The following is a 12,607-nucleotide window of genomic DNA, read 5'->3' as shown; positions in this document are numbered from 1 at the left end:
CACCGTGTAAAATGTTTACTCACAAATTCATTTTTTTCAGTTGTCATTTCCTGTGGAATAGCAATAAAGTTCTAAGTATTCAGGTGGATGTGCGGTCACCCGGTCGGATGAGTGTGTGAGAGGAGGAAGGCCTGTTTAACAAAGCCGAGTAGCTTTGTTTTTTTTTTTGTCGGGATCAACTTTGCAGTGGCTGCTTGTTCAACTGGGTGGAGTCAGGAGTGGGTGGAAGGAGGAGGAGGGCGAAAGGGGAAGTCCTCTCGCTGGAAGTCGCAGTGGCGTCAAATCTCCACACCCTTTGCCCCGACACATCGGGACTCCTCCGTCTTCTGGCAACTTCTGCTAGCTAGGTAAGTTTCAATACTGATCTCGGAAAGCAGCCGGATTAGCTGCTCCGTCATGTTTTAGGATATGTGCAAAGAAAATAGCTGATTCATGATTTCTTTTGTGTTGTTTCCTGTGTGTAGTTTTCAATGTTTGGGAACAATCTCACATTGTGTCCACATGTGTGACTGCTGTGTGATTTCATGCCGCAGTCCAGGGTGTGGCCATTGGATATGTGTCAATGATTAGCAAGTGGTTTCCAAATTGGAATGGTTGCATTGACGGAGAAGCAAACACGCAGTTGCCGAGAGCGCCGCACACTGAACGCTGTAATGACTTTTATCCATCCATTATGGGATGGCGGAAGAATGTGATTGCATCAGGAGACTAAACAAAGGTGTCCCACTGATGGGATTATACAGATTCAAGATCACGTGATGTGTCTCTTTTGGCAGGACAGTGAAAATGGCCATGGTGTCGGAATTCCTGGGGCAACTCACCCTCAATGCTGAGGTCGAGTCCCAACACACAATACATACAACTTCCACAACTTTTTTTGTTTTTTTAATCTTCTTGACAAATGTCTCATTTCATCCCACAGTCCGATGAGCCGAAATGTCCAACTGTCATACCTGCTTTGGACTTTGACCCCGAAAAAGATGCTGCCAGGATTGAGACAGCCATCAAGACTAAAGGCAAGAATCGTTGTGGGAATGTGGCTGAAGCTTCTCTGGTATTTATGAGTCAGCATCCCTGACTTAATAAAAAAAAAAAAATTGGGAAGCGGTCTAAGCGTGTGACTTTAGCGCTGCAAAACATTCTCTGGAAGCTCCAAAAGTCCTCCAATGACTGTCATTCGTTCCTGAAAAAAAATTGATGGTGCTATATATATTTTTTTTAAATAAAATACTTTGATTGCTTGAGGTAAAGCATTTGTTTACACTACCACATGTCCACCTTCAAATGCACTTTTCTCTCTCAAAGAATTTGTTTTAGGGGACACTAGTAAGCTTTTCCATCTATTTTTAGGCCATTCTAAACAACAGTTTCCTTTAGCTCGTAGGTGTCGAACCGCAGTCCTCGTGGGCCACTGTCCTTCATGTTTTCCGTTTTTTTTTCTCCCTCTAACACACCTGATTCAAATGATAAGCTTCTTAGCAAATTCTGCAGGAGCTTTAAGATGATCCTTATCATTTGAATCAAGCATGTTTGATAGCAAACATGCAGCATACCGGCCCTCAAGGACTGGAGTTGGACACCTGCGCTTTATCTTGAGTTCAAATGGGGAAGTTAAGTAAGGCTTGAGAAAGAAATTTTCTCCCATCACTGTGCTAAAAGGTGTGCGCTGACAAGACACGACACGATGATGAAGCTAAACTTGGTCTTCTGTGGCCCTCAGGTGTGGACGAACAGACCATCGTTGATGTCCTAACACAGCGGACGTACTCCCAAAGGAGGGAAATTGCCTTTGCTTTTGAAAGGAGAGCAAAGAAGGTAAAGGCAGTTTATTGTTCATATTTACAGATCGAGTAACCCTTACAAGAATTCCTGACGAGTCTTCCATTTTATGTATTCGATTGTGTTCAATTTTATTTTTTATACAGAAAAAACAAACTAAAAACGCTCGACTTAATGGATTGTGGTTACGGCAGGTATTTTGGGGAACGATAAATGAGGGAACACTGTAACATGATAAGTCACTTATAGTAACGGGTGTCCAAACGTTTCCATCCAAGGACCGCATACATAAAAATTGAAGGATGCAAGGGCCACTTAGATTTTTTTTCCTTTCATTTTAATTCAACAATCGCACCAAAATCAAGCCACTAGTTTTATATTGTTTATATCAAACTATATTTTTTTCGAGGCTTTTTCAAGATTTTCAGGTGGTCAGAGACCCGGCAACCCAGCAAAAAATGCCTGCATCTGCACTGAACATCAGCCGAATCCATCTCAAAATTCAGAACCAAAACAAGAGGGAGATAAATGTTATCATAATCAGAAAAGCCCTCCAAAATATGCAAAGAATGTATTAGTTGCAAATAGCATTTTTAGTCAATGCTGCTTAAAAATGAATAGCGGGCCACAGATTGACTCTGGGCCATAGTTTGGGAACCTGAGACTTAAAGGGTGACTTCATTGATACTGTGTTTTTTAGGACATGATCTCAGCTCTGAAGGGGGCGCTGTCCGGCTCTGTGGAATCGGTTATCCTAGGCCTGATGAAGAGCACGTCCGAGTATGATGCCTCCGAGATCAGAGGCTCCATTAAGGTACAGGAAAGATTACAGCATTGCCTACCTTTGTCCCGCTAGTCTGCAGGCTCATTTCCAGAGCGGCGCTGCCCTCTTGTGGGCAAACCGCAGAATGCAGACTCATACATACTGCTCTGATGGTTTTGTGAATTTGAAATGTTTAACATGATGTGGGCGTGTTTTTCAGGGTCTTGGCACTGATGAAGAAACACTCATTGAAATTCTGTGCTCCCGCAGCAACTCGGAGCTGCAGGAAATCAAGCAAGTCTACAAGGAGTGTGAGTATTCCAGAGTTTTTTGCAAATTCCCTAGTGGGAGTTTATTAGTTTGAAGATGTCTACTTTAAAACAAAATGGCTGAATTTGGCTGAAAATGGTGAATTTTAAGCTCTTTATCTTCTTGACACTTCTTTTTTTAATAGAAAGAAGAATTGAAGTAGTTTAAAATGAAGCAATGAACACTCACAGCTTTGTGCTTTGCATTTATGTGGAAGGCTAAAGTTGAGCTCCTTCTTACTAAGAATGCAGTTCATTCTAACTTGATTGTCAGGACGTTTTTTTTTTTGTTGTTGTTGTTTTTTTTTGTTTTTTTCAATAGACCAGTCATCAGACCGACAACTCACACTTGCTATTCGGTTTTCACATCTTCCTGAATTTTCCCGCCTACCCGCAACAGTAGCCTGATCTAATCATGATATAGAAATGGATAAAGTTAGAGATTAAAAATGAGATTAATGCAATAAAATTTTAAAAAATGCCTTAACTATCCTTGTAATTAATCGCAATTAATGTTAATCCGATGGCCCTATATATTTAATCACAAAAGACTAAAGTCAATAGGAAAAAGCATTTTTGAAAAAATCAAATGAAAAACCAACAAACCCACTCTAAAAAGTTTCTCCAACTTCTGCTTTGCTAAAATGGGCAACTTTTGACAGTGTTCAAGAAGGACCTGGATAAAGACGTAGCAGGCGACACTTCGGGAAACTTTGCAAAGCTGCTGCTGGCTCTGGTGCAGGTACGTTCTGACCCCAAAAGGCCCGCAGCTCATCATTCGTAACGCCGAGTGAAATGTGCGCAGGCCAAGCGAGACGAGCCGTCCTCCGTGGTGGACTACGAGAAGATTGACGACGACGCCAGAGTAAGTCGTGCCCACGCTCACTAACACGTTCATATTTACGACATGGTGGCATTTCAAAGTTGCGATTTTGAAATCAGAGCGGCAATAAAAACATGCGCGGCTTCCTTTTTCAAGCGCTTGTAATAAAATGCCCTTGATTGCTATTTGCTCGGTGTTTAACGTCCGCGGGACTTAAGAGGAGCATCATTCAAATAAATGCCATTTCCCAATGACTTTGCAAAGAGACGGCGTGTCATTTGCGCTCCTCCGTCCCTTTCATAACTTCGCTTGTGAAAAATCTGATCGTGCCACTCAATGCAGAGACTGTATGACGCCGGCGTGAAGACCAAAGGAACGGACGTGGCCACCTGGATCTCCATCATGTCCGAGAGGAGCGTCCCCCACCTGCAAAGGGGTGAGCTTTTTTTTTTTTTTTTTTAAATAACATTGAAGCGTAAAGATACTGATGACTTGTCCGGGCAGTGTTTCAGAGATACAAGAGTTACAGCCCCTACGACATGCAGGAGAGCATCATGAAGGAAGTCAAAGGAGACCTGCAGAAGTCCTTCCTCGTTCTAGGTACTTGGGAATTATTCAGCAAACACGTGACTCGCAGTATTACTAGTACGGCTGGTTAATTTTTGTTTGTTTGTTTTTAGTGCAGAGCTTTGAAAACAAACAGCTGTACTTTGCCAACAGACTGCATGATGCTATGAAGGTAAATTGATAGGCAAAAGTCATAATAGGCTGCGCTCTAATGGGGACATTAACAATTTTATGTTGATCCTGTAGATGTATATTACATAGTTTATGTTAGTGGTGAAGAGGACGAGTAAAAATAAGCGCAAAATCCTGTGCAGTTTAAGCCAACAGTCGCGTTAATAAAGCGCTCCCATTATCTTTTGAAGGTGTTTTCAAACTTTTGATCGAAATGTGAGTATGAAAGTGAAGGCTGCTGAGAGTGAAGCCCTATATATATATATATATATATATATATATATATATATATATATATATATATATATATATATATATAATATACAGTACACAGTTTTGTGTGATTTACACACCATAGGTTTTCGCAGTACCAAAACTGACCTGTGGGAGGCAGCAAGGCACACACAAAAAAAATATAATGTACAAGTTGGAATTGAAGGAAAAAAATTAAGCTAGGCTAACCATTAGTTTTGCTCATTTTGTTGCAAATTATTTTATCTCATTTTTGTTTTTAAATTTACACTATGGGCAAATACTTGCATCGTATATCATTATCGTGAGACACTCAACACAACCAGTTAACGCGTCCGGTTATTTTGGGCAGAAGGGCCAGTTTTAGATTTCCGTTCCATGGAGGCCATCGATCATCGGAACGCACACATAGACACCATAACGCTTGAGAAGAAAACGAGTCGATGTTTTTGGTTGTCAGAGTAAAGGAGCCAAGGAGAAGGTGGTGACCAGGATCATTGTGTCGCGCTGCGAAGTGGACCTGAAGAAGATCTGCTCGGAATACAGAGCCCACTTCGGCCAGTCTCTTCAAAAGACCATCATGGTGAGTCCGTGGCTAGATGACGTCATGTTACAATTCAAGCAGCTTGATTCTATTCTGCTCTATTTTGTACTTCATGTGCAGGAACACACCAAGGGGGACTATCAGAGGGTTCTGCTGGGTCTCTGTGGACCTGAGTAAATTCCTTGAACTTGACAAATGAAGAAAACTGGACCTAGTATGCTAAAGAAGTATTTTTTTTCTTTTGCCATATGAAGAATGTCAATATCTGAAGCAAAATAGCAATAAAGCAGCGCATTACAAAAGCCTTGCTTATCTTGCAGTTCCCCTACCATCCTAAAGAGGGCGATCTAGTAGCGTTAAAAACCGACCGGCATTTTTCATTGAGGCCTCACCCAGTTGATGCCAGCTGATCAAATGCACGCTGACATTTGTTTCTATTTATATAATAGTAAGGAAACACAGAATAAACGTGACATTCATATGGATCCCCAAAACTTGGAAAAAGTGCATAGATAAAAGAATTTAGAATATAGAAGAAGAACTTGCTTTAGTGAGGAATGAAATGAATAATTAAGTTTATTTATAATCCAATACAATTTTGCACTAATGTAGTACAAGAGTAGGTAGAAAATACCTTCCTCTACATCCCACTAAGAGAATCTATGAATATGATTTAATCATTAGTGTGTTTTTCCATGTTTGTTTGGTGCTAATATTTTAATTAAAAATGTTAATTTTACCTCCGGCAGAGATGATTTGCATAGCACTAAACAAGCGTATATACAGTGTTTCTCCTGTTTAGTTTGCAGTCTCTCAGGATGGAAAAAGCAGCACAGTGTTGTCAAGGCATTTCTACTGAAGTATAAGGTAGGGGAAAAAAAAAAAAAAAAAAAGCATCCCCAAAAGGCAACACGACTTGTGCTGAACACAGCGATGAGGAAGAGGAAGCTAATGAAAATAAGTCCTGAAGATCAAACACGGTCGTTTACAGTTTATTTTCAGACATTAAATCATGTTTCCGTCAAAGCGTTTCCAAAGAATAGCCTTGAAATTTTAACAAGACGTTCGATTTATGGTCATTTTGTAATAATACTGATGACAACGTTAGCCTTTTGTGGCGCTTTATGTTTATAGGCAATGGAAAAATAAAATATGGCATAAAGTAAGCTAAAACAGTATTTTGAAGGGGGGGGGGGGGGGGGGGGGTACGCGCCAATATGCTTGACAGATTAATCACTCCATCATAAAGAGAAAAGTACCGCCATATTTCCTCCTTTTTTATGTGGATGTACAACATGCTGTTGTGCTCAAGGCCGGCCCGCGGGGACCGGCGGCCGACCCGAGGGGAAGTCGCATCTCAATTGAAAGCGCGCAATTTACTGTCCCGAACCATGACACTTCATCATTCACACGACTTTAACCCCATGAATGTCAAACAGCGAGCGTGCTGGGAAGGCGCCGCCGCCAACCCGTATTACCATAACAACCGCGGCTTGGTGACACCCCCTCCCCCTTCCAAAAAATGTCCAAAAAATATCAGCGCATTTCTAAGTGGAACGTGATCATCGACGGGACTTTCAAACAAGAACATTTGCTGACGCCTGAACAAGCCATTAACATTAGACAATTTCACCAAAATAACCTATATATATATATATATATATATATATATATATATATATATATATATATATACACACAGTATATATATATATTAATTTGTGTAGTAAATAATTCTCCAAATGCAATTTTGTTGTTCCTCTACGACAATTAGAGTGCATTGAGGTAAAAAGTTTAAATATCGAGCAAATATTTTGCCAATTACTTTTGGCCAATATTTGAAGGACTATATTGGGCCAATCTAATTGGCCAGGCTCTACAGACAATACATTCTTTAAGTACTTGGGTTATAGATAACCAAATTATAGGTCAAAAAGAGCCAGACCCAATATTTGGGTTTTTTTGACCAAACTTTCTGGGTTGTTCTACACAGAACAAATTCAAAATGTTTTTCAATTTGAACACGTCAACCCCCAAAACCAGATGAATTTGCACATAACCCCTAAAATTGGATAATTTTGCTCAAGATTACCCCCAAAATTGGATGGTTTTGTATAAACTCATAAAGTTGGGTCAAATTGATCCAAATATTAGGTCGGTCCTTTTTGACCCATTAACTCTTTCAGTACCAAGCCTTATTGGAAAAGGAAACCTCTCCAGGGTGTGTATTTTTAGCAATTTCGCTCGCCTTTCAAGGGCGTTATTGTGTGCTATGTCGATGTAAGTATGCTGCCATATGAAAATTTGACTTGCATTCTTCATTAGAATTGATGTAGGTAGTAGCTGTGTTATAAGTGTGGAAACATTGCCATCCAATGGTGACAGTTAACACTACACAGTGCTCAATTGGCTTATATTAGGTAAGCATTAGTCAAGGGTGTCAGCTCTTCTCCACAAAAAAATGTATTTGAACAGAATTGTATTATCGTGATTACTATTTTAAAAGACAAGAATTCTCATCCATAGCACTAAATGAGTTATTTAGACCAAATTGTTGTTTTTGCCCTATGAATAATAATTTTCCCAAATGCCTATGACCTGGTATCGCAAGCTTTCGATGACGACTCGATACCTTGTTATAGGCTTGATACAGACACTTTGTATCGATGCACGTCTAGCGTTTTTGCTTCCTGTACACAATTATTGTGAATTATTGTGAATTTGGCAAAAGGGAAGCATATTTCAAAAGGAAACATTTATTTTCACGATAACTGTGAATTAAAAGAAATATTTCTAGCAGTAATTCCCTGGGAGGTTAGGGAAAGCCCTGCTAGCGTTATTATTATTATTATTATTATTATTATTATATTAATAAATACGGAGGCCAGATCTGAACAAACGGAAGGCCCTGGAATGAATTGGGTTCAACCAGAGGTTCCACTGCACAAATCCATTTTCTCAAGTAAAAACGATGCCATCTGGCGCGGCGCCGCCTCCACTTTTATGTAATCCAGCGGCCATTTAGCAGTTTGCCAGCCGGCTGCGTCCTCCCAAATTCTTGCTCCAGTTCTGGTGAACATGTGGAAGGCTCCCCTCGGTCACCTCGGAGACAGAACCCAGGCGGGGCGTCGCTGGCGGCATCCAGCGGCATTAAAGTTTCACAGTGCAGCTGGAGGAGCTGCAGACCCTGCGAACCGGGAAGGTTCCAGTTTGTGCTTGTGATTAATTCATCCGGCGCAACTTCCAGGAGGGACACTTTCTTAAAAGGGGACGAGGCGCCCCGTCTCACGCCGGCAGAACCCCGTTTCGGGCTCGCCGAAGGCTGTTGAATTACAGAGTAGGGGACCACGGAGGTCTTCTTTTAATTGCGTGCATCTGTTTGCGTGCGTTCGCCTGCAGCTCTGCAGGTCGCGGGCCTCGTGGAAATGAGAAGTCCTGCAGGCGAAGCTGGAAGACGCGCCTCCCTCAACCACAGCCACTTTGATTAATATTTTCTTAATTATCATTATTTAATCCGCGCCGCTTCCAAAGGCGGCCTTTTGTCTCAACGCCGACGAAAGATGCCGGCTCATTAAGGGCGTCGCGAGATGCTGCCGTATGGTAAATAAGAAGCCGCTGGCCCGGGGGCCAACAATCAGCAGCCCGTTGAAGGACAGGGCAGCTCCAGTCCTGAGCGCCGCACAATAGAGGATGCTGCGCCTGCCTCTGGCGCCGTCAAGGCCCGCTTCCTTTTATGAGGCTCAAGCAGCAGACGAGACAGCTGTGAACCGGCCCGGCCATCACTCAGCCTCCTTTGTACGGAGGAGGGAGAGGAAAAAAAAAAAAAAAAAAAAAGCAAGAGGAGGCCCGTCTTCTGGCGGTTTTTTACCGCGCTCCATCAAACAGACGGAGAAAGTTTCACAAAGAACATCACTTGTCGGGTTCAGCTCAAGGAGCCGCAAACAATTGGAGAAAAACTTTTTAGAGCGATGGCGAGGCCCGGCGCGGCCTCTTAAGGACGCCGCCGATTAATCGGCACACACTTTGCAAACTATACGCATCGCATATTTTTTTCCTAATTTTGTAAATGCTTTTAAAGGCGAAATAATTATACTTATTTTTTCCTTCAACCACTCAAATTGTTCAGTGGCATCAGTTCTATCCACGCATATGTAGGTTAAATTTATTAACACCTACAAAAATTGAGAAATGGTATGTTCTGTCTTTGTAACCTGTGAAGTAATGGTGACACTTTAAACACAGCCATTAACAGGTCTCTACCGCCACCTACTGTCTTGAGGTGAAACACAAGTCAACAAGGAATTTTATGTTTGCTGACGTAGTTTGACCGCCGCTTAAGGGAATGTTGCAAAAATCGCTGGAAAATCAATGTCATAAATCCTATTAAAATGCATCTCAAAATTTGTAATTGTAATGATTTTATATGGTCCAAAATGTGGACAATAATTATTTTTGTGCATTAAATTTTGCACGTCCCGCTGCAATCACATAGAAAGGTCGGAATCGTTGCATTTTGAAATTTTACACGTTTTAATCGTTGGCTGGAAATGCCAGCTTCCTTGTGTATTTTTCCCATTGATTTTTTGATGAAATAAAAAAATCAAAGGAATCTCCATAATTTCTAACATAATGCCACAAGGGTTAAAGTCGATGATTTTTTTTTTTTTTTAATCCAAACACATTAGCACAGTGTCAGCCAAATACAACCCTAACCCACCCCAATTCTGACTGACTAATGAAATGGTGCTTGAGAAAAAAATAACGTAAAAAAAAAAAAAAAATCATGTATTGAAAAAAAAATAAACAAAAAGATTTGGGCAAATTTACAAAAACGATTCAATGACAATGGTAGAGCGGGGTCCCCGTACCATATAAAAAAATGCAAAAAGCCACATCTGGTTGATACCGAGCCCTGAGTGTGTGATATCATGTTCAGGCTACAGCAAGTGGTTTGATGCTTTTTAAATCTGAACTTTTTATACTTGAAAATGGCAGAAGAAGTCATATCACTTTAATGAACCTGTTATCAAAAGATTATTCAGCCAAATATCGTACCTGAACCCAAAAATCATTTGACTTCTAACCTTGATGGCAATCCCGATACAATAAATGACGTGATAAAGTGACGTTACACAAGAACTTCTGACACGGGGCTGCTTGTGTTAGTCACGAAATAGTTTTGGTATCTGAACGCTGTCGAATATTATATACATAGGTGGTGTGTGTTGCGGCTTGGTGGCTCTCAGCCAGACGCGCTGATGTTAATTCTCAATGAAGTGCTTGTAATGGTGTGGCCCTGGCTTCAGCATACACCCGCGTGCTTAGATGCAAAGAAAGGGGGGGGGGGGGGGGGGGGGGGGGCAGGACGTCCTCTTCATCAGAGTGGCATATTCCCATTTATTTACTTCCTGGCTAATAAGATATGTGCGCTGCTGCTAGGTAAGACAGAAAGATGTTAGGTAATTAAACTGCTTTGCTTTCCCGTTCATCCATTATCCAAACTCACGCCTGCATACATAATGTAATAATATCAAATAAGGCACAAATGGATGAGGTGGCCATTTTTGGCGTCTTTGAGCGTTGGCGCCGTGTCGTAAATCTGCATCCAGTTGTCACGGGAGGCAAAATGTACAGAAAGTCCTGTGATGAATTTAGGAAGCATCAAAATATGTGCTCAGAAAGGCAAGAGGATTATATACTGTATATATATTAGATGCTAGCTAGCAGTGTTCGAGTGCCTCTGAGAGTAGTCACATGAACTCATTCAATGCCAAGGACGTATTTTCCCGTTTTTTTTTAAGAGTCCAGACAGTCAATCTCAGGTACTTAAATATCAATTTAACACTTAAGTATCTGGAAATTAATATCCTTAATGTATTTAAGTACAAATTTAATTCTTAATCTTTGATTTAATGTCCATATTTTTAAAAAAAATGTAAGAATGTGTCCCTGGCGTCGAATGATGCTGACATTCTGACACGCTTGCCATTGCTACTGATCACTTTTGAACATAGCAGGCTGAGCCAAATGTGTCATCTGTGAGCCTGAAATCACTTTGTTTCATTGAAATAAATTTAGAATATTTCAGAAGTGTCTAAAAACCCATGGTAAAGTGTGTGTGTGTGGGGGGGGGGGGGGGGGGCCAAACAGGGCACCGAGTGCTCATCACAAGGCGCTCAACCTCTAACCCCGATCCAGCGAGTGGATCTCGAATCCATCTTGTCACGTTGCTTAATCCCGTCGATTGAAAGCGAGACTCGGCGCCGGTGTCCTTGTAGCACCGGCCGCTGGACGCAAGTCATGCGCGCGCCCACCTCGAGGGCCTCGCCTTCATGCTAGAGATTGAAATCGGCCGGGCAGACACTCGAGCATGAAGCAAATGTCAGCGGCGAGCCACAAGGAGGAGTGTTAATTATCACTCGGGTTCACCAACACGCCGAGCATCGAGTCATTTCCCGGGTCCCGCCCCTCCTGGGATACGCCAACAGGGAACAATTTCAACAAGTAGGAGCTGATTAAGTCCGTGATGGATTCCGTCGTAACAATCACGCTCCGGAATGGTGGGGTCTGCATTGACTACCGACCCAGTGATGGATTTATACAAACGTTGGCCAGGTTTAACCCTTGTGCACACAATTTGCAAACTACAAACATTGTGTTTTTTTCCTTATTTTGTAAATGTAAATTGTAAATGCTTCTAAAGGCGTAATAATTAAAGTTGTTTATGAATATGTTTTTCTTTCAACCTCTCAAATTGTTCATTGGCATCAGTTCTAGCCATACATTTGTAGGTTGCATGTAACACTCACAAAATGTATTTAAAAATGCTATAGGCTGTCCTTGATGATGACATTTTAGGTCTCTACTGCCACCGACTGTCTTGAGGTGAAACGTAAGTCAAGAAAGAATGTTCTGTTTGCTGACATAGTTTGAACGCCGCTCAACGGAATGTTGCAAAACTCACAGGAAAATCAATGTAACAAATCCTATTTAAATGCATCTCAAAAATTGTCATTATAATGCTTATATATGCTCCAAAATTTGGACAATGATTATTTTTGTCCACAAAATCTCGTATGTCCAACTGCAATCACATAGAAAAGTCAGAATCATTGCGGTTTAAAATTTTACACGTTTCAGTCATCTGGACAAGAAAAGGTATGGGCAGCACTCGTTTGATCATGAAGTAAGAACTTGATGGACATATCGGCATTCTACTGCTTTTCTAACGACACGTTTCCCTCGTGACCCTTAACCTTTCGAGATTTCCCTCCATGTCTGTTTGGTTCTTGTTAATTAACCCTGAGGAGCCAATTCAACTGAGATGAGTCTTTATGGCGAGACATGGCCCAGAAGCCATAAGATTGTGTGAGTGTGTGTGGTTTTTTGTTTAAGCCTTC

The 12,607-nt window shown here is 41.4% G+C and overlaps 1 protein-coding gene across 1 annotated transcript; it reads left to right on the top strand.

The window, feature by feature from the left end:
• The first annotated feature begins 205 nt into the window (after nucleotides 1-205).
• On the top strand, nucleotides 206-5,509 carry LOC148422511 (annexin A2-like). Its single transcript, XM_088416242.1, has 13 exons — nucleotides 206-347; nucleotides 777-834; nucleotides 923-1,016; nucleotides 1,721-1,815; nucleotides 2,480-2,593; nucleotides 2,763-2,853; nucleotides 3,513-3,592; nucleotides 3,656-3,715; nucleotides 4,016-4,109; nucleotides 4,178-4,273; nucleotides 4,354-4,412; nucleotides 5,124-5,246; nucleotides 5,328-5,509. Exons 2-13 carry the CDS (start codon nucleotides 787-789, stop codon nucleotides 5,382-5,384), a joined length of 1,011 nt encoding a protein of 336 aa, XP_088272368.1. The 5' UTR covers nucleotides 206-347; nucleotides 777-786; the 3' UTR covers nucleotides 5,385-5,509.
• The last annotated feature ends 7,098 nt before the right edge of the window (nucleotides 5,510-12,607 follow it).

Source organism: Hippichthys cyanospilos, chromosome 6 (genome assembly GCF_059441005.1).
Source record: "Hippichthys cyanospilos isolate Australia breed blue-spotted pipefish chromosome 6, RoL_Hcya_1.0, whole genome shotgun sequence".
NCBI lineage: Eukaryota > Metazoa > Chordata > Actinopteri > Syngnathiformes > Syngnathidae > Hippichthys > Hippichthys cyanospilos.
Note: the sequence above shows the minus strand (reverse complement) of the source record. Positions and strands in the feature narration are given on the sequence as shown.

What these genes read in the sequence shown, in the direction of transcription:
- LOC148422511 (XM_088416242.1), top strand. Translation starts at nt 787, where the DNA reads ATGGCCATGGTGTCGGAATTCCTGGGGCAACTCACCCTCAATGCTGAG. An exon ending in GAAGTCCTTCCTCGTTCTAG is followed by an intron (nt 4,274 to 4,353) that starts GTACTTGGGAAT and finishes GTTTGTTTTTAG; the next exon opens with TGCAGAGCTTTGAAAACAAA. An exon ending in GACTGCATGATGCTATGAAG is followed by an intron (nt 4,413 to 5,123) that starts GTAAATTGATAG and finishes TTTGGTTGTCAG; the next exon opens with AGTAAAGGAGCCAAGGAGAA.